Source organism: Oryctolagus cuniculus, chromosome 5 (genome assembly GCF_964237555.1).
Source record: "Oryctolagus cuniculus chromosome 5, mOryCun1.1, whole genome shotgun sequence".
In the NCBI taxonomy this organism is placed as follows: domain Eukaryota; kingdom Metazoa; phylum Chordata; class Mammalia; order Lagomorpha; family Leporidae; genus Oryctolagus; species Oryctolagus cuniculus.
In genome coordinates this window covers 86,692,338-86,718,406 of record NC_091436.1, presented here as the reverse complement: position 1 = coordinate 86,718,406, position 26,069 = coordinate 86,692,338, and the positions used below count along the sequence as shown (strand labels likewise).

Here is a 26,069-nt window from a genome sequence, read left to right as displayed (position 1 = left end):
ACACAGACAACTGCCAAAACAAGAATTTCATCATTTTTCCTTATCAGATCACACAAGACAATTTACAGGAAAATGGTCTGAAAAAATTAACAGTGATTATTTTCTTTCAAGTAGGAATTACTTTTATCCTCCTTAAAATTCAAGGGCTTTTTTTTTCCAAGTTTAAACAGATTTTTCAAAATCTAAAAGAGTATGAAACCTTTGGCATGGGAACAGGTACTAGGTGTTGATAAAGAAGCCTCTCTGATATAAAGAAGTATATAAATTGGAAATTTAATATTTTCTCTGAGTAACAAATCTCCACCCTTTAGCAAAACATACTAAAATGTCTGCACAACTAATATTTGAAACATTTTCAGGAGCATATCTTCAAAACATGGCAGAAAATATTCCCATTAATGTTCCATTTTATTAAGCAAATTTCCAATTATTTACCATCACAAGTAGTAGAGTCAATAACAAGAACTCAGTAACTCTTGACCTTGGCATTTCTGATTGAAAGCTTTAAATTAAAGTCTTCTTTAAAAGCTGTTGTTACAAATTTGCTTAACAAGTTTGAACATCATTTTTTATTCTCCAATCAGTAAACATAAAAACATATACAATTTCTTTTAACACTATACAAAATTTCACTTACATCTGATTCTTTGCTGCTTGCCTCTGAGCTTTTCTTTCTTTCCTTTTCTGATCTGGTGGCTTAGCAAAAACAATTTCAATGTTTTCTCCCTCCAAGTCTTTGCCATTCATTTCTTCCATAGCCTTAAATAATTACACAATGATCAATACAAAAGCAGCCTTTCAGAATGATGACTCATTTAAAGTAAAAAAAAAAAATTTTTAATTATCATTACTTTTGGAAAGATAGGAAGTCTCACCCTGTCAAATACACAGAACTTAAGATTTCAAAGATCCAATTCTCCAACTTTTGTAAATTGAGACTAAACCAAGGTCAACAAAGGCTTGAATAGATTCCACAATCTAAGTTTCATCCAATTTTTAAAACATTCTCATTCTAGGATAACTAAAAGTTATTGGTCTAGTTTAATTGCCTATAATTTCCACCACTTACTTACCTTAACAGCACCATCTCGTTCATCAAAATGAATGAATGCATAATCTTTTAGTTTCTTTACTCGTTCCAGTTTTCCAAACTGACTAAATGCCTTTTCTAAAATCTCTTCTGTTACAGTATTGGCAAGGTTACGTACAAAAAGTACCTTCACCTGAAATTAAAAAAAAAAAATTTCTCAGCATATTTCCAACAAATTCAATTTACAAGACACTAACACCTCACCTTTCAAAGTTAACTTGCATCACAACCCATTAGACTACCACATATATAAAAGTAAGTTTCCAACTCCTTTGGGTAAATACCAAAAAGAGACTGCTGTCAGGTCAACAAATCTAAAACAGATGCCTTACCAAAGATACATAAATAAAAAAGCATAAGATGTTCATCATTCACTATTAGAAGATGGCAAATTAAAACAAAAGTGAGGTAACCACCCACTGGAACGGTCAAAATCCAAACACCAACAATAAACATGGAGCAATAGGAAATCTGTCAGTAGAGACGCAAAAAGGTACAACTACTTCAGAAGAGAATTTAACAGCTTCTTAGGAAACTAGGCATATTCTTTCTAGTTAATACAGCACTCCTTTTGTATTTATCCAAAGGAGCTAAAAACTTACATTCACACAAAAACCAGAAAACAGATGTATATACCAGCTTTATTCATAATTGCCAAAAATTAAAATCAAGATACCCTTCAATAGATAAATGGATAAACTGATGCATAAAGAATGAATTATTCACCACTACCAAGGAGTGAGCTATAAAGCCACAAAAAGAGAAACCTTAAATGTGTTACTGTGAAAAAAGCAAATCTGGAAAAAAAAAAAAAAAGGCAGCTATATACTGTATAATGTCCTAAAAAGATTAAACTCCAGAAAAGTCAGTGACTGCTGGGGGTTGAGATGAACAGGCAAAGAACAAAGGATTTTCAGGGCAGTGAAACTGGTCTGTTATGACACTATAATTTTGGATACATGCCAGTATACACTTGTCAAAACCAATAGTGAAACTTACTGTAAAATATGGAAATTAAGTGACAGATTCATCAATTTTAACAAAAATATCAATGCAGTGTGGGCTGTTAGTGGGGTGACTACATGTGTAAAGGTAGGAAGTATTTGACTACTTTTCTATTTACTGCCCAATTCTGCTGTAAATGTAAAACTTCTCTAATAAACAATTTAGAAGGAAAACTAAAGATAGACTGTATATTCAGTAGTTTTTAATAAATAAATAATATTTATTTATTAATAAATAAATAAAAAATCTACAAGGGATAGTTAAATTCCTGACACCCTGGAAGAGTTGTTGAATGTTTAACACTCAACATAGGTGGTCAAAACTAATTAGGGGCCGGCGCTCTAGCTCACTAGACTAATCCTCCGCCTTGCGGCGCCGGCACACCGGGTTCTAGTCCCAGTCAGGGCGCCGGATTCTGTCCCGGTTGCCCCTCTTCCAGGACAGCTCTCTGCTGTGGCCAGGGAGTGCAGTGGAGGATGGTCCAAGTACTTGGGCCCTATACCCCATGGGAGACCAGGATAAGTACCTGGCTCCTGCCATCGGATCAGCGCGGCAAAGGAAGACCTTTCTCTCTGTCTGTCTCTCTCACTGTCCACTCTGCCTTTCAAAAAAAAAAAAAAGAAAAAGAAAAAAGAAAAAAAAAACTAATTAGGACCAGTTCTTGAAATTTTTTGTTGTTGTTGCTTTTTTGGTAAACCCATGATCTTTATTTTTTTTATTTTTAATTTTTTGACAGGCACAGTGAGAGACAGAGACAGAGAGAAAGGTCTTCCTTTTGCCGTTGGTTCACCCTCCAATGGCTGCCGCAGCCGGTGTGCTGTGGCCAGCACACCACGCTAATCCGATGGCAGGAGCCAGGTGCTTCTCCTGGTCTCCCATGGGGTGCAGGGCCCAAGGACTTGGGCCATCCTCCACTGCACTCCCTGGCCACAGCAGAGAGTTGGCCTGGAAGAGGGGCAACCGGGACAGAATCCGGAGCCCCAACCGGGACTAGAACCCGTTGTGCCGGCGCCGCAAGGTGGAGGATTAGCCTAGTGAGCCGCGGCGCCAGCTACCCATGATCTTTAATTCTTGCCCTATGCCACAGAAAATCTAGAAATCTTTGCGCACATTCTCTAGAACAGCTGTCTCAGGGGAATGTTTTTCTTTTTTTTTTTTTCTTTAACTTTTATTTAATGAATATTGATTTCCAAAGTACAGCTTATGGACTACATTGGCTTCCCCCCACCCCCCGATGTCTTACCTGCCACCCGCAACCCTCCCCTTTCCCGCTCTCTCTCCCCTTCCATTCATATCAAGATTCATTTTCAATTTTCTATATATACAGATCAGTTTAGTATACATTAAGTAATGATTTCAACAGTTTGCACCAACATAGAAACACAAAGCGAAAAATACTGTTTGAGTACTCGTTATAGCATTAAATCTCAATGTACAGCACATTAAGGACAGAGATCCTACATGAGGAGTAAGTGCACAGTGACTTCTGTTGTTGACTTTACAAACTGACACTCCTGTTTATGGCATCAGTAATCTCCCTATGCACCAGTCATGAGTTTCCAAGGCTATGGAAGCCCCTTGAGTTCTCCGACTCTTATCTTGTTTAGACAAGGTCATAGTCAAAGTGGAAGTTCTCTCCTCCCTTCAGAGAAAGGTACCTCCTTTGAAGACCTATTCTTCCCACTGGGATCTCACTCAGAGATCTTTCATTTAGGTCCTTTTTTTTTTTTTCCCCTCCCAGAGTGTCTTGGCTTTCCATGCCTGAAATACTCATGGGCTGGATCCGAATGCCTTTAGGGCTGATTCTGAGGCCAGAGTGCTGTTTAGGACATCTGCCATTCTATGAGTCTGCTGTGTATCTCGCTTCCCATGTTGGATCACTCTCCCCTTTATTTATTCTATCGGTTAGTATTAGCAGGCACTAGACTTGTTTATGTGATCCCTTTAACTCTTAGTCCTTTCATTATGATCAATTGTGAACAGAAATTCATCACTTGGACTAGTGAGATGGCATTGGTACATGCCACCTTGATGGGATTGAATTGGAATCCCCTGGTATGTTTCTAACTCTACCATTTGGACCAGTTCTTGAAATCTTAAAGAGGAAAGGAAGCCATCAAAATTAAGATAAATTCTTCTCTCAATCCTGAAAGTTTCTCTAAGTACAATTCAGAAACTTAACTTTTTAGCTAAGAAGTATTAGTTTGTCCTAAATCTGAATTTACTAATCTAAAATGCAAACCCAACAATAGTTTTTATAGGTCAGAGCAAAAGAGGATCCTAAATATCTTCTGTCCTCTAAGATCACTTTAATCCTTTAATAACATTCGGCATTCCTCACAGTTCACATTCTTTAACTTTGACTTAGTTATAAAAGGGGGCTTTAAAAGCTCATGAGAAAAAAATGGAATTAAATGATTTAGATCTTTTTGAAGCTCCCTCACAGTGGACAGTCTGTAACTTTTAAAGGAGTACTCCTGAAAGACAAAGGGTGGAGAACTTAACTGCAAACTGCAAGAGCATGTAGTCAAGTGTTGACTCAAGAGATGTTTATTCTCATAGGCTAGCTCACTGACTGCTGAAGCAGGATGCCTAATAATAGCTAAACGTAACTGCAGGAGCTCTGCTGGGCTGGTACAGTTCACTATTTTTAGGAGCAAGACTTTTAACACAAAAACCATATAAGTTAACGGCACTATTCTCAAAAACTCAAAAGACATTGCTCTTAGAACTTACATAAAAATCCAAGGGAACCATCCCTACAAAATGTAGGCTAACTACCTTCATTAAAGAATGATGACTACACAATTATGGCCAAGGGTCCTTGAATAACTATCTACACTCACTTTTCAGGAATATGGTATTTCTATAGTGTGGCCTCTCTCACCTCAAAAACTGTGCACAATTCATTCTAAGTTCTTTTGGGCCCTTTCAACCATCTCCCATCAATTCCTCAAACCAAATATCTTAACTTTCATTACCTTTGCCATAACCTCAGGATCAGGATCTTCTATAGGATCAGCCCATTCAACAGTTCCAACATTTCCCCAGACCTTGACTTTACCACTCATTAGCCTACGCCTTGCCTGGGCAGCTGTTTTGTGATCTTCATATTCAAGAAAGCAAAAGCCTCTGTTTTTTTTCTTGTCATCTGGTTGGTGGTATAAAATGACGTCTGTAAGACCCTCTGAAAATAAGCAACCATTTCAGAGCTTTAGCATAAAATAATTAACAAGCACAAGTAATCAAAGGATTTGTTATTCTAAGATACTACTTAAAAGTCAAAGTGAAAAAGAATCTTTTTATTAGCCATCTTTAACAAAGGACTGTCAAAATCAAGTCCAGATAATTTTTCTAACCCACCCTTTCCAAGTTCACCCAACATAGAAACAAAACGCCCAACAAAGTAAATGTATTCCCTTAACTAGATCTAAGGATATTTTTGTTTCTGCTAACTAAATCACAGTAAGGTAGATAAAAGTCTTTACATAATCTTTTAAGAAAACATCAATATAGGGGGCCTAGCATTGTGGCACTGCTTTCAATGTTGGCCTCCCACACTGGAGTGCTGATTCCAGACCTGACCGCTGCACTTACAACTGAGAAAGCTTGGGCCCCTGCCACCCACATGGGAGACGTGCATAAAGTTTCAGGCTCCTGGCATCAGGCTGGCCCAGCCCCAGCCACTGAAGCCATTTAGGGGAGTGAACCTGCAGATGGAAGCTCTCTGTATCTCTTCCTCTTTGTCACTCTGCCTTTCAGATAAATAAATCTTAAAAAAAAAAAAAAAAAAAAAGTGAGGGGGGGTGGCACTGTGTGACAGCAGATTAAGCCACAGCCTACAATGCTGGCAGTTTGAGTCCTGACTCCTCCACCTCTGATCCAGCTCCCTGCTAATGTGCCAGGGAAAAACAGTGGAAGATGGCTAGAGGACTTGGGCCCCTGCATCCATGTGGGAGACCTGGAAGGAGTTCCAGGCTTCTGGCTTCAGCCTGGCCTACCTCTGGCCATTGCAGCCATTTGTGAAGTAAATCAGCAAATGGAAGATTAACTCTTCCTCCCTTTAACTCTGCCTTTCAAATAAATATATAGATCTTTATTAAAAAAAAAAAAAAAGTCAATGTAGGTCAAATACAGTTTTTCTTACTATGCAAGTAAACACGAATTTTTAATGCATTTTTCTGGTCTCATGTATTAATAATTTCTAAAGTAGTACCATCTAACAATATCCTTTTATCTTTTTAAGATTTATTTATTTATTTGAAAGTCACTGTTACACAGAGAGAAGGAAAAGGCAGAGAGAGAGGTCTTCCTTCCACTGGTTCACTCCCCAGATGGCCACAATGGCCAGAGCTGCACAGATCTGATCCGAAGCCAGAAGCTTCTTTTGGGTCCCCCACGTGGGTGCAAGGGCCCAAGGACTTGGGCCATCTTCCACTGTTTTCCCAGGCCACAGCAGAGAGCTGGATTAGAAGTGGAGCAGCTGGGACTTGAACCAACACCCATATGGGATTCAGCACTGCAGGTATTGTCTTTACTCACTATACCACAGTGCTGGCCCCAATCTAACAATTTCAAATGTTCCTGAAGACTGTAGCAAGCTGGTATTTTGCTAAATACTGTAAGCAGATAAAATTATTTTCTAATAAAAGCAGCTTATAACTTAGAAACTTACAAAAAATGACTTAAAGTTCAAATATATTAGAACATGTTGGCAATGTATAATCCATTTATAGCTAGAATACTCCCCACTCCCATAACTTGGGGAAAAAAATGGAAACAGAACAATGATTTTGCAGACTGAATTCATGTCTCTGCTGTATTCCTTACTAACTCATATAACGTTTGGCAACTTATTTCCCAAAATCTATGCCTGTTTTCCTGACCTGAAAAATGGGATTATTGACCTCAAAGTTTTAGCAAAGATTCAATATACCAACAACTGTAGTGTTCAGTACAACGTTTGCGGCACACAGAAATAGGTTATTGTATTCAGTGGTAAAAGCTGCACCTCAAACAAATCTAACTTACCTGTTACTTTGCTAAATTCTTCAAGAATCTGTTCCTTGGTTTTACTCTTAGGAATAGAGCCGACAAAAAGCCTATTGTTGGCAACCGAGATGCAGACACCAATATGTTTTCCAGAACGAATTTCATGATTATTATACTGAAAGCGAGAACAAGATGCAGTATGTTTTTAAATTACTTAAAATATAGATAAGAAATATTTATTACAGGAAGTTCACAAATTTCATTTACAAACATAAAAGTTTAACATATTAAAATTTCAACACTATGTGTTTGAAAAGTATTTTTATCCTTTAAAAAATATTGACCATAATTCCCACATATCCTTTAAAAAATATTGACCATAATTCCCACATAAAAGGGAAACATAATGAGACAGGTATGAAGATTTTACTGACAAAACAACTTTATGAATCTACTGCAAAAATTTATTGCAAAATTCTTGAAAGCTAGGAAACTTACCAGGAATCAGGTTTGTAGCAGCTTATTTAAATTCAAAAACTGCTGATTTCATATTAACATAACATCTACTTAAATTCATTTTGCCATTTAGTTATTCTCATATAAGTGCAACTGATTCCAGGACCAGTAAGCTTTTTCTTTGTTAACCAGCACGTAAATCAAAAGCTGCAATAAGAAATTTTGCCCTTCAAACAAACCTTAACAAAGAACTCCTAAATTAATTTATCAATCAAAAACCTGAGTAGATTACATGCCACGTTGTTAATGGTAGTTATCATAGGGACATTCAATTTCTGTGAGATGCACTTTAGATTAAAAACTTCGATTTACAAAAGCAAAAATTTAAAGAGCTCCTTTTTATTCTGAATCTACTTTTTCTCACTTCATTTTCATCAAGCAAACAGAAAAGTTATAAAGAAAATAAATTATGATAAAGATACAGAAACAGCTCTAATATTATAGTGAAAAGACAACTTAATTTTCCAGTAACCATTTCCCACAGAATGTTGAGATACAGACAAAGTGACAACCAGAATTATTTACAAACCAAAGATCAAAGGCATCCAAGTTATCTGGAAAAGTAGATCAGATAGTCTACATAATTAAACCACCCCGGGGCTGGTTATTTTTACCCCAATAACTCAGTTTAGGCTACCCAATGGGTTAATGCCCTGGTCTGAAGCACCGGCATCCCATATGGGCGCCAGTTTGAGACCCGGCTGCTCCACTTCCAATCCAGCTCTCTGCTATGGCCTGGGAAAGCAGTAGAGGATGGCCCAAGTCTTTGGGTCCCTGAACCCGCATAGGAGACCAGAAGAAGCTCCTGGCTTCGAATCAGCGCAGCTCCTGCCGCTGCAGCCAACTATGGAATGAACCATCGGGTAGAAGACCTCTCTCTGACTCTCCTCTCTCTGTGTAACACTGACTTTTAAACCACCTCAAAGTTTTATAATAGTAATAATGGTGGTTAACAGTAGCAATAACTTATCAATCCCCCTATAGTTGACCTTGAAAGCTATTTTATAAATAAATACAATCTAAAGGACAAACATGAATTCTCATACAACTTATACAACAATCTTAGGGCAAAAGCAAAACCTTTCCCCTATTATTCCCATTCTTGCACAATAGGTACATCAGGTATAACAGAAAAAAAAATTAACAATTCAGAAAGTTGATTCCTCCTTGTCCCTTTTTCCATCTCCAGATAATCAGAACTAAAGTGAAGGTACTGTTCTCCAGTTTAGAAGAGTTTCATACTTTTTTACCCCTATAACTCAGTTTAGGCTACCCAAGTCTGAAAGTCATCCTGATCCCAGGTTTATCTCTATTTCTCTACATTTATACCAACAACAATCATCTCAATTTAAAAAAAAAATTATGATGTCTGCCTATTGAAAAAAAATAGGTCCTCGCTACAAAGAGATAAAGTTCAAATACTGAATGTCAAGCCCATTCTTTAAAAAAAAAAAAAAATTTTTCCTGCTACTTCCTCTTTGTTTCCACAAGGCATACTTACTCTAACTGTTCAAACATGCAGTTTTCAAACTCCTAAGCTTCAGAGGGAAAATGACTTCCCTAAAACTTCCATCATCCAAACTCTTCTGCACACCTGCAAATTAAGCTAAACTTCAAATACTGGGCAATCTCTAAATCCTGTAAGGGTCAACAAAACACCCCTTTATATTAATTCAAACAGTTCTCACAAGGACTGATTCTGCTTCCAAGGAGATATTTAACATTCTTGACTGTCACAACTCGGGGAAAGGGAGTACTTGCTGCTGATATCTAGTAGGTAATAAAGGCCAGAAATGGGGATACACATCCCACAATTCACACAGGACAGTCTACCAAAACAAAGAGTATCAACAGTACTGAGGTTGAGAAATTCTACCACATACTTTGTTTTCTCATATGGCATTTATATTCTATTTACAAGCCTTTCTCCTCCATTAGACCAAGAATCTTTAAAAGCAAAAACATTCATGTTACTTGAAAACTTAAGAACTATGACCAAAACTATCACTGCATGGGGTTCTACATAAGTAGACTACAATGTCTTATTTTACAAATAAAAAAACATATGAACACAATAAATTGCTGTAAAACATGTACATTCCATAATTTTTTTAAAAGATTTCTTATTGAAATGATTACAGAGACAGATCTTCCATCAACTGGTTCATTCCCCAAATGGCTGTAATAGCTGGGGCAGGCCCAGGCCAAAGGCCAACAGCCCTGAACTCCATCTGGGTCTCCAACATCAGTAACAGAGGTCCAAGAATGTGAGCCACCTTCCACTGCCTTACCAGGTTCATTAGCAAGGAGTTGGGTTTGAAGCGGAGAAGCCGGGACTTGAAATGGTGCCTATTATGGGATGCAGTTTGTACAGGTGGCAGCCTAACCGGCTGAACCACAATACCACCCTCTCCCTAGATTCTTACAACTGAGTACCAAATAGCCATTTTTAATGAGATATCAAAGGCTTTCAATTTGATCATCTTGTCTGTAACTCTACCAGTTAACAAAACTTATTAAATATCAGAAAAATATAGGAATTAATATGAAGGGTAAAAAAAGGAGAATTACTTTAAGGGTGACTTTTTGTTTGCATTTTATTTCCAGTGTTCTAAGTACAAGGGCTATCCAGTGCTAAGAAAATACCTAACCAAAAATTTGTAGCAAAAACTGCAATTCTTAATTATACCAATACCATTGAGGACAACCAAGCTCCTTAAAAGAAATCTCAAAGGGAAAGGTAAAACAGAGAACACAAAAATTCCATCAAAGCAACAATAATCAGATATATAGGGAGTGGTCTATCTGTAACATGGAAAAACTTCCATTACCCATCAACATTAACAACACTGCTTCAAAAGTAATGACCATTGCATTATCTATATAGAAAACCATTCATTTCTTTCCTTCCAACCCATCATCACTGGCCCTGCCAATCACATTAATCAAAGCAGAACAGAGAGGGTGTGAAGAATGAATATTGTCTCTGAACAATAAAAATAATACAAATATTCAGTGGGATTTGTAAAACACTGTTAACTCTCCACTCACACTTTTTCAATGAAAAACAAACTTGAAACAATTATAGGTAACAGAAAGTAAACTGGTTTTCTAATAAAAAAATAAATCATTAAAAATAAGGAGACTCTACCAACATTCTGTCCAAATAAATCAAAAGTAATAACTAAACATTTCCTGAAGCTATACTCCATCTATGGATTAAGCATGCATTTTATTCATATTTAACAGCTTAACCTTACCACTCTAACAGAAGTCTAGTACCCTAAATTAAAAAAAAAAAAATTCTAAGAACATGGTAGTAGGCTTAATTTCCACCTGCAGCACCAGCATCTCATATAGGCACCAGTTCATGTCCTGGCTGCTCCTCTTCTCATCCAGCTCTCTGCTTAAGGCCTGAGAAAGCAGTAGAAGATGGCCCAAGTGCTTGGACTCCTTCACCCATGTGGAAGATCCAGAAGAAACTTCCTGGCTCCCAGCTTCAGATCAGCCCAGTTTTAGCTGCTGCAGCCATTTGGGGAGTGAATCAGCAGATGGAAGACCTCGCTCTTTTTCTCTCCCTCTCTATCGGTAACACTCTCAAATAAAGTAAAAGAAAAAAGAAAAAGAAGGGACATACAAAAACAAATCGGATCCTTAACTAATGTGTTGTGGCTAAGTGTGTTTAGTCACCACTTGCGACACTGGCATCCCATATCCAAGTAGATAGTCCGAGCTCCAGATGCTCCACTTCTGTTCTAGCTTCCTATTATTGTACCTGGGAAGGCAGCAGAAGATGGCTAAATACTTGGGCTCTAGTGGTGTTCCTGGCTCTTGGCTTCAGCCTGGCCTAGACCTGGCTGGATTTTGAAGCTATCTGGGCAGTGAACCAGCAGATAGAAAATGTTTGTTGCTCTGCCTTTCAAATACATAAATATAGATAAATCTTTAAAGGTTCTAATTCAACACTTAAAATTCTCTCCAACATTATTATTTGAGGACATTAATGACAATACAAAAAATGAACAAAAAAAGTGAGGTCTGGGCGGATGGGCCCGTGATGTTATGGAGGCTCCAGTAATCTAACTTTTAGAATCTGTACCACAGTGAAGCAACCAAATATAAATATAAATTCTGATCATGTTGGAAATTCATATTTACTAAATAAAAAAATATATAAAAAATAAATTGGAAATTTATATTTACTAAATAAAAAAAATAATAAAAAATAAAAAATTCTGTTCATCAGCCAATATTTAACACCAATCAAAATAGGAGTTGTATAGTCTGGAGCATTCGACCTGTCTAGACCCATAATTTTAATTTATTTATTTACTTGAAAGTTGGAGTTACACAGAGAGGAGAGGCAGAGAGAGATGTCTTCCATCTGCTGGTTCACTCGCCAGTTGACCACAACATATGGAGCTAGACCAATTTGAAGCCAGGAGCTTCCTCCGGGTCTCCCACATGGGGGCAGGGCCCAAGCACTTGGGCCATTCTCCACTGCTTTCCCGAGCCACAAAAGAGAGCTGGATCAGAACTGGAGCAGCCAGGACTCGAACCAGCACCCATACGGGATGCCAGCACTGCAAGCGGCAGCTTTACCCACTGCACCACAGTGCTGACCCCAAGACCCAGAATTTTAAGTGTTACTTCACTTCCTCATAGATGTCAGTCATCAAATTCCCTGAAGTTTATCATTCACAGCTTTGGAATGTGACCCAAAAGTGGTTGTTCAGTCCTAACTCTTCTGAGGTCTGTCCACTTTGAACATTTTTTTTTTTTTAAAGATTTATCTGAAAGGCAGAGTTAAAGGGAGAGAAGACACACACACACACACACAGGGTAGGAGGGGGATATCTTTCATCTGCTGGTTCACTCCTCAAGCAGTCACAACAGCCAGGGAGAAGCCAGGAACTTCTTCCAGGTCTCCCAAGTGAGCACAGGGGCCCAAGCACTTGGGCTATCCTCTGACGTGCCTCCCTACCAAGGCACATTAGTGGAGAGCTGTATGGGGAGTAAGTAGCCTGGACTCAATCCGGCACTGACATGGAATGCCTGCACTGTACATGATGGCTTTACCTGCTACGCCACAACATTGGCCCCTACCTCCTCCAAGCCACATATACCTACAACCAAAACTCATGGTTCTTTTTTTTTTTTTTTGACAGGCAGAGTGGGTAGTGAGAGAGAGAGAGACAGAGAAAGGTCTTCCTTCTGCAGTTGGTTCACCCTCCAAATGCCATCATGGCTGGCGCGCTGCGGCCAGCGCACCGTGCTGATCCGAAGGCAGGAGCCAGGTGCTTCTCCTGGTCTCCCATGGGGTGCAGGGCCCAAGCACTTGGGCCATCCTCCACTGCCTTCCCCGGGCCACAGCAGAGAGCTGGCCTGGACCAGGACTAGAACCCAGTGTGCCGGCGCCGCTCGGTGGAGGATTAAACTATTGAGCCGCGGCGCCAGCTATGATTCACTTATACCTTATGCTTAATAATTTCTTCCCCAATAATAGCAAAGTGTTTCCAAGAGATGTTGGCACTCCAGCATCAATAAAGAGTAACATCAATAATACAATATTGTTTAAACAGAGCAAGACTGAGAAGTCTAGAATAAACTGGAAACCATTACTAATTTTCTACTTCTACACAGTATATTACATATAGTCCATGTTACCCTAGCTTATTTGGCAACCACACCACACTGCTGACTCATACAACATACTTGTTAACTTGAGTATAGGACTTCCATTTTGTCAATTCCATCTTGCTACATGTGAACTATCTTCCCTAGACTACCAAAATATTCTCATATCCCAATTATGTCAAGTAAGGCATTCTTTGTAGATTCAAGCCACTAAACATTTAAAGTGTAGTCCAAGAACCCCTTCTGTTAAGTCACTAATAAAACTTGGAATAGAACCTCTACTAGGGGTAGGCATTTAGTCACTGATTAGGACACCTTGTCCTACATCAGAGTGCCTGTGCTTTGAATCCTGGATCTGAATTCAGAGTCCATCTTCCTGCTTATGCAGACCCTGAGAGGCAGCAATGATGGCTCCAGTCTCCTGGACCGAGTTCCCAACTTCTGGCTTCAGTACCCCTAGCCACTGAGGGCATATGGGGCATGAATCAGTGCATGGGAACCTCTCTCCCTAATTAAAACAGAAGAGAAGAACCACCTATAATATAATAGATCAGTAGTAGACTGCCATTTCTCTCTCCAAAAATCTTTGACTTCTCCTTTCTTGTTCTGCAATCGTCTTTTTGGGTTGTTCTCTTCATCATCCTTCATTATTCAAACATTTACATCATGCCATCCACATCATGGCTCAAAACTTTAACAACACTATGCAGCTTATCCCAGCAATTATGAATATTCTAGCATTAACTTTTTTTTTTAAAGATGTATGTACTTATTTGAAGGGCAGAATGACAAATACCCATCTCCTATATGCTGGTTCACTTCCCAAATGACTACCAACAGCCAAGGAAGGGACAGGGTGAAGCTAGGAATGAGGAACTCTTCCACACAGGTGGCAAGAATTCAAGTACTTGAACTATCCATTGATTCCCAGGCATATCAATGGAATAGCTAACACTCTAGATACAGGATGTTGAGCAGCCCAGCATCCCAAGTGGTGCCTTAACCTACTGTACCACATGCCAACCCCTGGCACTAACTTTACATAAGTTTTATTTCCTACTTATTTTTATAAAATACTACTGCAACTAGGTTTTCCCATTTTCTTCCTATATTGCTCAAGCCTCTTCATCACAAAGTCTTTTCTGACAACCCTAACTCAAAGTAGCATATCCCTTCATCCTGTCTTTACCATTTGATTCCACTGCAATTATTGTTAACCTCTCATACCTTACATTCTACAATCAAGAACTTGGGTATTGTACCAACAGATTTTATGATGAACACACTGAATACCTGCTAAGTTCCTACTAAAATATTTCATGGACCTACTTTGTCAGCAACATTCACTGAAAAGGTTGTACATACATTATGGTGTTTTGTCCATGAACCACTTTTCTGAATAAAACTTAGTGGCTATTAAAATCTTAACTTCTTAAGTGCAAATTGGGATCTTATGTATTTCAATGTTCATAATATAGGCACCACTAGCATTTTCACCAGAATATTGCAAACAGAGGCTAGAAAACCAATTATACAGAAATACAATTCGTGAAATATATAGAATTATCATAAATTCTAATGTCATAAATGATGGAAGGTGGCACCAATAAGCCAGCCATGTTATTTATTCAGCACCCACTACATAGTACTGTTCTATATGCTAAAGATACAGAAAAAAAAGAAATTATTGTGATCAAAAAATATAAAAGAAATAAGCTCAAGTTAATCTAAGAAAAACTTATTTTTAATCACATTCAGGATAATTTCATAGGGTAAAACTGAATGATAACCTGCTCAAAGTTAGGAAAGGCCTTCTAAGAGGAGCTGATTGTAAGGTAACAATCGTAACAACTGGGCTATTCTCAAAATACATAAAAGACCAGCAAGAGGCAGTCTTGAGATGGAAACAGTCATAGCTAAGAAGAGGACAAAAGAAAGCAAAGTAAGGCTTGACAGGTAATGAAGAAGAACAATAAGAACTAGATGTGACAGAGCCTTGTTTGGAACTTATTTTTCAGCAGGAAAACGCTGTGATCTAATCCACACTGCCTAATGTAACATGGTATTAGAAGGCAACACAAATTAGAATTCTTCAGTAATCTGAATGCTACAAATGCTATCATGGGCTAGAAGGGTAGCAGTGAATATGGTCAAGTGTCAGAAATACTTAGGTAGTACAGACACAACTTACTTCCTAAGCTCCTTTTAACACTACAATACCCAAATTGAAATAATCAGGCTACTGGCTTAAACTGCTATACTACAGCTAAAGCTGGTATTTAGCTGTATGGCATTAGCAAATACATCCCCATCTACAGAATGCAAACCATCCCAACAAATCTGAATAAAGGGTTAAGGTGGAATTTAAAGGTAACAAGGTAGCACCTGGCTCCTGCTTCTTTAAGTACTCAAGCAAAAGCTATTAACCACCTTTTCACAAGATTAGATACAGCTTCCCCTACTAGAATATCATCATTTACAGATTTTTTTTTTCACTCTCCCCAAAACAAGGCAGATCTTGGCTGGAAAACATCATTTAAGAAACTTGGAGGGGTAGATATTTGGCCTTTTAGTTACAAAACTGATTAAGAAACTCATATCCCATGTCCAAGTACCTGGTTTCAATGCCCAGCTCCAGTTCCTTCCTCCAGCTTCCTGCTAAATGCAGACCCTGGGAGGCTGAAGTGCTCATGGCTCAAGTGACTGGGTTCCTGTCATTTATGTGAAAGACCCAAATTGAGTTCCAGGCTCTGGGTTTCAGCCCCACTCAATGTGACTATTTGGTGAGGGAACTAGATAAGGTAAGGAGCTCTCCCTGTGTTTCCTAAATTAATGAAACTTGGGAGATGCTTCTAACTTCCTGCATCTTCTTCAGCTACTCATATCAATTAACCCTTCTTTGATTTTCACAAATTTAAGATTTACGATAGTTTTTTTTAAATATAGAAAAATCATTGTTCTTCAAAAAATGCCAAGTATCTACCCTTAACCTATGATACTCCTCAACACAAAGGAAAGCAGTAAGAGAAGTGCTTCCATCTTATTATCCATTATACTTATATAATAACTAGAATGACACCTGAATTATATAAAATTTTACCTTATAACTCAAATATAAAAAAAGACACAAAACAGGGAGTTTCTAGAGCACACTCCCTTGGAGAATATATTTCAGAAAGAGATATTCATTTTGACAAATGAACTCAAAGCAGCAAAAAAAAACTTTTTAAAAATTGAAATCAACTTAAATGTTGTGATTTTACATAGGATGTTTCAGTTATTTCATTTCCTGAACTACAAGTCTAGTCCTTTTGCTTTATTTATTTTATTTTTTTGGAAGGCAGAGTACACAGTGAGAGAGAGAGACAGAGAAAGGTCTTCCTTTGCCGTTGGTTCACCCTCCAATGGCCGCCGCGGCTGGCGCACTGCAGCTGGCGCACCGTGCTGATCCAATGAAAGGAGCCAGGTGCTTCTCCTGGTCTCCCATGGGGTGCAGGGCCCAAACACTTGGGCCATCCTCCACTGCACTCCCTGACCACAGCAGAGAGCTGGCTGGCCTGGAAGAGGGGCAACCGGGACAGAATCCGGTGCCCTGACCGGGACTAAAACCTGGTGTGCCGGCGCCGCAAGGCGGAGGATTAGCCTAGTGAGCCACGGCGCCGGCCTAGTCCTTTTGTTTTATTAAGGCAAACCTCCCATAAAGCATTCTTTAAAAAGAAAAAAATCCAATTCCTCTCAGTTTTATGAGGGTACTTCAAAAAGTTCACGGAAAAGGAAATTAAAAGACTTCTTTTGCTGGAAAAAAAAAAAAAAAACTTGTTAATTCATGCACGGTTTTTTTTTTTTTTGGACAGGCAGAGTTAGAGAGAGAGAGAGAGAGAGAGACAGAGAGACAAGACAGAGAGAGAGACAAGACAGAGAGAAAGGTCTTCTTTTCCATTGGTTCAGCCCCCAAATGGCCGCTAAGGCCGGTGTGCTGCGCCATTCTGAAGCCAGGAGCCAGGTGCTTCCTCCTGGTCTCCCATGCAGGTGCAGGACTCAAGCACCTGGGCCATCCTCCACTGCCTTCCCGGGCCACAGCAGAGAGCTGGACTGGAAGTGGAGCAACCGGGACAGAATCCAGCACCCCAACCGGGACTAGAACTCAGGGTACCGGCGCCGCAGGCGAAGATTAGCCAGGTGAGCCTTGGCGCCGGCCTATTCATGCAGTTTTTAAAATGTGTTTTCCATGAATGTTTTGAAGACCCTTACCACTAGAATGTCTTTTAAAGGACACTCAAAACCATGTTACTTACTATAGAATTATATACCATCTACCTCTAGTGATGTATCATTAAAGTATCTAGAAACCATCTAGAAATGGGTTCCAGTGAGGATCTACCATAATTAAGAATTGGGAGCAAAACCAGGACTCAAACCCAGGCACATCAGATGCCGGTGTTCCAACCAGCATCTTAACTGCCAGGTGAAACATCTTGCCCTTGCATTCTATTTTTAAAGCCATCTATTTCCTTTTTTCTTGTTTGTTTTTTAAAGATTGTATTTATTTGAGAGAGTTACAGAGAGGAGAGATAGAAGACGAGCTCTCCCATCCACTGATTTCTCCTTAGATGGACACAACAGCCAGGGCTGGAGCCAGGGGCTTCATTCAGGTCTCCCACATGGGTTGCAGGGACCCAAACACCTGGGCCATTTTCTGCTGCTCTTCCCAGACCAGTAGCAGAGAGCTGGATCATAAATAGCCAGCACTCTAATCAACACCCCAGTGGGATGTCAGTGTCACAGGCATCCACTATGCCATGCCAGCCAACATCTATATTCTTACAAATAGCATACTCTCCTAATGTTCAACCTCCAACCACTCATATTACACATACTGGTAGAGGGTTTGAAGCCATAAAATAGCAAAACAAAGATACAGGTTGAGTGTCCTTAATGTGAAATGCTCCACAATCTGAAAAACTCCCCCAAATTTGAAGTATTTCTGGCCCCAAGCATTTCAGATAATGGAAGATACTGAACTTGTGTATCTGATGGGAAGAGAAGAGGAAAATTTTTCAGGAGAAATAATTCTGATGATTTAAGCTTGCTTTAGAATATCCATGAAATCTATAAGCCAGATAAGGCAAAATGAGAAAATACTTGACACATCTACAAAGCTTCTCCCTGGTTATATACCGTGTACATTCCCTAGGTTTAAAATTAAGCCTCATTTCTAACTATAAAAATTCAGAAACCACTTGAGTCACAGAATAAAACTAGCTGGAAGAAGTTACTTTAAGTGTTTAAAAAAAAAAAAAAAACACAAAAACTGGAAATAACTATGTCCTATTGCCACTCACCACAAAATTCGTAATTAACCAAGAATTTATCATGTCTTTGTGGACTATTTAAAAAAAAATGGATGGCCCAGGTGTGTCCGAAAATTATGGGAGATCATAGTTACTTTCTTAAACTGTTTCACATTCCTATAAATTTAAACAAATCACTAAGCCAGAAAGTTCAAGAATCAGGAACATTACCTTATAGATCATGAATCCTATCAATTATACTTGCAAAGAACACTGTTGCAGTGTTTACATAGTGAAAGACAACACTGAATCAGCAGTTCAAGAAATATTTGGTAAACTCTTAAGCACAGGGAAGAAAAAACATGGCATTAAACACAGTGAATATGAATATTGAAGTGGGAAAAAAAAGGCTTACCAGTTTAACAGCCTCCTGAGCTGCTTCTTTTGTACAAAAAGTGACAAACGCATAACCTCTATTGAGACCAGTGAGTGGATCCATCATAAGACGAAGATCCCAAATAGGTCCAGCTTTCTCAAATAAAGGAACAAGCTCATCCTCAAATAGATCTCTTGGGATCTTCCCCACAAATATCTGTAAATTAAATATGAAGTGAAAACCATGGAGAATTTCTTTAGGAAATGAGATACCCATGCTTTTATTGCAAAAGGTGCAAGTTTTTAGTTTCTTTACCTCAGTGCCAACAGAAGGCTGCTGACCTGAATAAACGGAATCTGGAGGCGGTCCCCCATACTTCCTCTGTCCAGTGGTCACATCAAGTGTGTAGCCTGTTCTTTCCAAGAGTGCCTTAAAAAGTTCAAATATCATTAATACACTGAATTCACAAGGCCACACCCATGCATTTAACAGTGAAAAATCCATCTTGTTAAAAATCTTTACAGTTATCTTAGCAATTATCTCCCATGAACAGGTCTCTGTGTTTCAGAATTTTCCCTTTTATGCGCACTGATTACACCTCTAACTCACTGTCAAAATTTTAGTGTCCTGTTCAAATCATTTTCTAGTCTGTAATTATTTATTGAGCAATGGTCACTGAGGGAAAAATTAAGATCAATTCACCAGCAACTTTCAAGATAGGGTGTATCTACTTTGCCAATACCTCCCCAAAAAATCCAACTGCTCTGGCTGTGTGTCTCCCAAATCTGAATTTCTTACAGAATAAATTCCTTGCACCCAACTCCAGGGTGCACACTGCCATTCTGGGCATTTTGTCAACTTTGAAGAAATTACACTCCTCAACCAAGTCTAGAAACTTGGGATCTACAGGAAAAACCACCTTATTATCTGACATTAAAGTACCATGCTTCACAGGACAGCATGGGTTACTCAGAAAATATAGAGCCAAAATAACTTTGAAAACTTCATGAAATTGCAACAATGTGACATAACTGCTACATTTTATCTCCCTAAAAGTGCATTGTTAAAATTTACACAATATTTACTCAAAACATTAGGATTTTCTCTTTATCCACTATAGGCAGAAGTTTTAAAAGTAATCTGTTACCCTACCAAAAGTGTCAAGAATTATTCCTCTTCTCTGCCATCTCAACCACAAAGTGCAAAATCAGTTTTCAAAATAAAACCAATCCATTAATTAACTAGCAAATTCTGAAATAAGACTAACAGAAGCCACATGACAAAATTTATCAAAGCACTGTTAAATGATCTAAGGTCACCTTAGTCTCTGAAAATAAATGACTAAACAGAATCTAAACAGCTTCCATTCAAAGTACATTAAATATTTATGAAAAAACACTGTATTCATAAAAACTTTTCTAAACTTTCTAATAGAAATGTTCACAGAAAGATACACTGTTCTAAAAGCCATTTTTCTATGACACCCAAGTATGACTGCAAAACTATGTAACAAACTAAAAACTAATTTCCCTTCAGATAAACTAAATCATTAAATGGCTCATCTTTCCTTTTTCTCATGCATAATCTGTGCTATGATTTTTTTTACCTTTATCTTCCTATGACCCAAATACCAACTCTGTTGAACCCATAACAAGAAACTTATCCCTTCTATCAAATTCCCTATAAAAATGTTTCTATGCCTTCTTGCCACAATTTCAGTCCCATTAAGCATTTAAGCTGCTCCCTTCCAAAAACAGAACTGAAAGCCCCATAAACTAAATTGTTTATTAAAAGTCTTTCAGATGTAGATTTAGTAACAACTGACATCATTACAACAGGTACAATTCCCCCTGTCTATGGAAAAACTAGATTCATAATTCATTCAATCAGATCTTTGAAAGTCTCATGGTTGACATTAACAGCTAACTTCCATATTCCAATATTCTAAGCTACCCTCATCCCCTATCATTAAACCAACCCATGTCCTTAACTGATTTTCTTGGGCTTTAACTCTTGACTGAAGAACACTGGCATACTATCAAGAGCAGCAGGTTAAAAACTAACATGATCACAATATTTTCTACGAGCTAAAAAACTCACCAACAAAATCAAAATGTAGCTGAATTTGAGGCATTTTGCCATAGAACCTTAGAACAAACCAAAACTCTTCCACTCCCAGTCTGTTCTCTCATTTGTATTTCCACACTAAACAACCTGATTACTGCTTTTAGAATTAAACATTAATAAACCATACTAATCCAAAAGGAAGGTAGCAGTGTTTACATTCTAAATGCATTGGAGTTCTAGATTTCTAAGAAAAGCAGCCAGCTAATAAAGTACACACTCCACACTCCACCACTATGAAATGAACTGATTCCCTCCCACTTCAATTTAACTGACAATATCCTAGACTTACTTTTCCAAAAAGTACCTAGTAATAGAATGGACCTACTTCTTTAAATGTTTTATCTGTAATACTAACACAAATTTAATCATCAATAGCTAAGTAAGATAAACTGAAAAAACAGCAAATTGTCTTAAGAATAATTTAAAGGCAGACAACTTCAAAAACTAGAAAAGATGACTAAATTGTGTCAACATTTTAGAAATAGTCATATAAAGTTCACACCCCAAGAACATTTATCAAAGTTACAAAAAGTAGTTAAAAGAACCATAAAACTAAGGGAGTTTTAAAGACTTACCTTAATTTTTGCCTCATCTGGTCCTTTACTAGAGTCCGCTACTTTGGTCCCCTGTTTTTCTCTCTGCCTGTAAGTCTTCATGACTCCACATAAAAAGGCACTTTTGTTCTGTAAAGACATTTCCCATTCATATTTAAATTATCATATCTGCAGCTAATAAAACAAAGCAGATCAAAAGTACTCAAATTTTTCAATTCTCTTCACAATGACACTACATTAATATTACCTGAACATGAGAGAGATCACTGTCTTTAAACTGCTGAAGAACTGCCAATGCACCGTCTTCATTGAATTCTTTCAAAGCTTCAATAGCTCTTTCATCTAAATCACTATGTGCAACTAGCCCTAGAGAAGAAAAAAACGAAATTAGTTAATGACATTTATATTTGGGGGAAAGCTTTTTTTTTTTGTTCCCAGAAAAGACCATGTTGGCCAATATGGGTACATGTGTGCCAACTAACAATTCTTCTATCCCCCTTATCTGCATAATGAAAAACACAATTTTTGCCATTCTGAACTGCATCCCTAAACTAAATAAGGTCTCTCAACCACACTTAAAATACTCATGAGTTAACTTCTTTTACATCTTTGTGTCCAAGTTGGATAGTTCTGAACACCACAGTATTTCTATAGTAACTACATAGATTTACAACACCTACGATCAACCAACTACCGACCATGACAACTGAATCTACTCAATTTCAAATACCACTAGAAAAAGTAACAGCCACTCCAAGACAAGAGAACAAGTCTACAGTTACCAAACTACTTAACAAGAACCCTACTATAAAAATACCAATAAAAAAAAAACACCACATGGCCTGCTCCCAACTTTTAACAGCTGTTGCTAGTGTCATGTACTTATCCATCAGGCAGCCAGCCTTCAGCTCCTAACCCTCCCTTCATCCCCCCATCTACACACCTTAACCTCTAGTTCAAACCCAAATTAACCGACTATCACAAGACCAAACTCCAGTTCCCACACTTATTGGAAACCACAAAAAGTTGCTATTTTAGCTCAAAGCCAGAAATCCAATAGTAAAATTTCATATGTAATTTTGCAAGTGTTTGTTCTTACCTGCAACGTAAATTTCATCTAGTTTTTCAGCAACTTTCTGTGGTAAACCAGCATCAAGCAATGTCTGAAAATTTTCTGAATGGATAACTGCGGAAGTAGTATCCATGGGCTCTTCAGTACCATTTCCATTAACATGTTCTGTAGCCATGTTTCCAGAGATCTGTTCAAACGCAATAAGCAAAATTAAACTAGGATCTTCAAAAAGTATAGAGGACAATATGAGAGCCCCAATATTTACTTTCTCTACCATTTACTACACTAACCAGACTGTGCCTCCCTTTAAAGAAGCCCTACTTTAAAGTCACTAACACCTGACAAGCCAGATTTGGTGCGCGGAGCACAGAAGGACCGATTCACTATATTCTTCCTTAGCACCACCCCTGACTCACCTGCTAACACTCCCTAGGAAATGCCCTATTACAAATGAAGCCCAATCAGCACGAAGACGAGCCAGCCAGCCGGCCACATGCAGCTGTGCCCACACCAAGAATAAGATGTGTGTATGTGGAAAAAAGCTGGGCTCGTCCCTCTCCAAGATAAACCCCCAAAAGTGCGCGCTTTTCCCGCCTGCCGATTATGGATATCAGTAACAACAGCCAGTGAAGAACAAAGCGCTCACACAAGCCACCTTCCCACCACCCAATTTCTCCACCCTTCACCCCCCGCACCCCAAAGCCCGCCCCCGACTCCGCACCCAAAGCAGCAGCCTCACCACTGCGGCCGCCAGGAGCCCATTGGAAACACGTGCTCTGCGCCTTCAAATGTCCTACAACTTCCTTCAACGGAATCCCACCGAGTCCCAGGCCAAGACGACCGTCACCGGCTCCCAACATCAACCCGAAGCCGCGGTCGGAGCCCCCAGAAAGCTGCAGCAGCACAACCTCGCCCCTCAACACCGCGGCCGCGGCGGCGCCAGGCCACAGGCTCTCCCCGCCCCCCCAGCGCCGCCGTCTCCGCCTTGACACATGGCCCTCCGCCCCAGGCTCTCCCCGACGCGGGCGACCCCCGGGCCGCCAGCCCGGCCGAGACGTGACCTGCGGCGCGCGGGGCAAAGCCCCCACCCCTCGCCCCTCAGTGCAGTGACTGCGGCGCTGGGGCCGACCAGCCGGTTGCGTGAGGGCGTTCCTCGAACAGCCCTACGCCTGCGGGACCCCAGCACCGCCCAAGCCCACCACACGGCTGCGGGACAGGACCTGCTCCTCTCCGCCCACTCCCGCGCCCCGGCGATGGCCACGACAGCACCAACTCCGCGGCCGCTCGCGGTCCGCGCGGGCCACGGGGCTGCGGAGGCGCCTCCTCCCGGGGCGCCGCAGACAAAGCCCGAACGGCGGCAGCACATGGAGAGGAGGAAGTGTCGGCGCGGACCGCGGCCTACTCCCTGGCAGCCCCAGTCAACGTGCTCCTCTACCCCTTGGAATCCATTTTCCAGAAAAGCCGGTTTCTCCCCGCGCCGCCCTCCCCCAGCTCGCTCCACAATGTCATGGAGCTCCCCTCCCAGACCCGGATCCCAGCGGTCGTTACCTCCCCGTTGGGCTGTGGCCGAGGAATCCTGTCCGAGGGGATCGGGTTGCGGGAAACGCGTGCTCGCTGCTCCCTGTGTCCGGCGCGAGTGGAGCTGTTGTAAAATGGCGGCCGAAGCTCACGCCGCTGGCAGCAAACCCGATCCAGTTCCACTCGCCTCCGAGCGCGCTCCCGGTGCGCGCGCGCGCCCCCGCGTGACCCCCCCCTTCCCTCCCCTCCCTCGCGCGTCCGCTTCTCTCACTCACTCACTCAGCCCCTGCCCTCCGCCTGCTCCTCCTTCTCCCCTATCACCACCACCACCACCACCACCAGCAGCAGCAGCCGCCGCCGCAGCAGCAGCAGCAGCAGCAGCAGCAGCCGCCGCCGCCGCCTCCGGCCGCCTTCTCCTCTCGGCCTTTCTTCTTCCCTCTGTGTTCCTTCCCCCCGCCGCCCCCACTCCCGTCTGCGGTCCCTCAGGCACGAGTGGCCGCCTTGCCCCTTCTCGCTGACTCGCTCGCACGCTCGCTCACTCCCTCCCTCTCTCGCTCTCTCGGCCCCGTCCCCCAGTCCCTGCCGAGTCGGCTCCTCTCTTTCTCTCTCCCGCGCTGACGTGACGACGTAGCCTACGCCTCGGGACGCGCGCCCGCGGGCTCCGCCCCCACGCCGCGCCGCCTCCCCAGCTCCTCACTCCGGGGGAGCGCGAGACCCCGCCCTTCCGCTCCGGCGGCGGCCGAGGGGCAGAGAGTGAATGAAAGGCCCGCCCCTTCCCTTCGCGACACTCCCCCTCCCGCTCCCCTCCAGGCGGGGCGGGCCGGCTCAGCGTGTCCCACTCGTTCTCCTTTGTCAGGAGACAGGCATCTCCCCACCCCGCCCCGCCCCACCCCCACCGCCGCACCACGCGCACGCCACCCCCACCGCCGTCCGCTCCACGCCTGCCAGGTCCCGGGCCGACGAGGCAGGGGGCGCGGTGCGAGACCGCAGCTCCGGGGAGAGCACCCACCGGTCCGTGCGCGCCGGCCCCCGCCCACGGAGCCGCCGCGTAGCCGTTCCAAGCGGTGTCCACGCTGCCGCCGCCGCCCCGCGCTCTCCTCGCTCGGGAAGCTGCAGGCGCACGTGTCCCCCGGGGCGGGGCGAGTCAGACAATGGGGCCGCGGGGGAGGGGAGCGGCGCGGAGACCCGTGGACCTTCGGTTCCCCGGGCCGGTGGGATTCTGCTGCGGGAGTCGCCCCGGGGAGACCCGGTTTCCCCAGCTGGACAATAGGGATCCCCCCCGCCCCACTTCGCCGGCCCCGCGCCAGCGCGGCTCGGCTTTCAGGAGGACCTTGGGCGAAGGGAGGGGCGCCCCAAGCTCGGACGAGGAAACCCCAGCTGCTATTGAGGGGAGAACGGGGCTGCCGCCTGTGGAGCGACGAACGGCTCCCGCCTTGGGATGATACGAAGGCCAGATTTGGAAGCGAAGCCGCGCGGTCGTGGAGGGTTGTGCAATACTCCGTTTCTGTCCCTGGCCTTTTAAGCAGTTAAGGGCTTCCTCCCGGCTCAGTTTGAGCAACTTGAAGCAGCACAAAGCTGCGTGGTTAGGACAACTGTGAGGAAGATATGTTTCTTTTGAAAAAATCGTGGCAACTGACTTACATGAAGTGACATTTCCTTTGTAATCATTTACTAGGTACAAGAAAGACAAAGGCATTTGAATTTCAAACGCGATATGGATACTGATTTTATCCAATGCAGCTGTAATGAAAAATAGTAGCAATATCCTTTTGGTTGAAAAGCTTATTTTCTAGAGTTTACTGGTTCCTCAAATGAGCTCTGTGCTATGATAACAAATCAGTGGTTTAAGGAAAAGTTAGATAAGCATTCTTCAAAGTGTATAGCCACATAA

At 41.4% G+C, this 26,069-nt stretch overlaps 1 protein-coding gene across 8 annotated transcripts in view; it reads right to left on the bottom strand.

Moving 5' to 3' along the window:
- Positions 1-25,630, bottom strand: part of SYNCRIP (synaptotagmin binding cytoplasmic RNA interacting protein) — a 35,634-nt gene extending 10,004 nt beyond the window's left edge. For 3 of the 8 annotated variants that reach the window (XM_070073816.1, XM_070073817.1, XM_008263174.4), the window contains exons 1-10: positions 25,188-25,630; positions 22,688-22,847; positions 21,836-21,954; positions 21,610-21,717; positions 19,223-19,336; positions 18,947-19,123; positions 7,127-7,262; positions 5,077-5,282; positions 1,074-1,223; positions 638-759 (exon numbers count right to left, since the gene is read on the bottom strand). In XM_070073816.1, coding sequence (XP_069929917.1) covers positions 638-759; positions 1,074-1,223; positions 5,077-5,282; positions 7,127-7,262; positions 18,947-19,123; positions 19,223-19,336; positions 21,610-21,717; positions 21,836-21,954; positions 22,688-22,835 — 1,280 coding nt within the window. In that variant the 5' untranslated portion in view covers positions 22,836-22,847; positions 25,188-25,630. Of the gene's footprint in view, positions 1-637; positions 760-1,073; positions 1,224-5,076; positions 5,283-7,126; positions 7,263-18,946; positions 19,124-19,222; positions 19,337-21,609; positions 21,718-21,835; positions 21,955-22,687; positions 22,848-24,208; positions 24,381-25,187 lie in introns of those variants that run through there. The other 5 variants (XM_008263172.4, XM_008263173.4, XM_070073818.1 and 2 more) reach the window with 3 other exon arrangements.
- Positions 25,631-26,069: the final 439 nt, after the last annotated feature.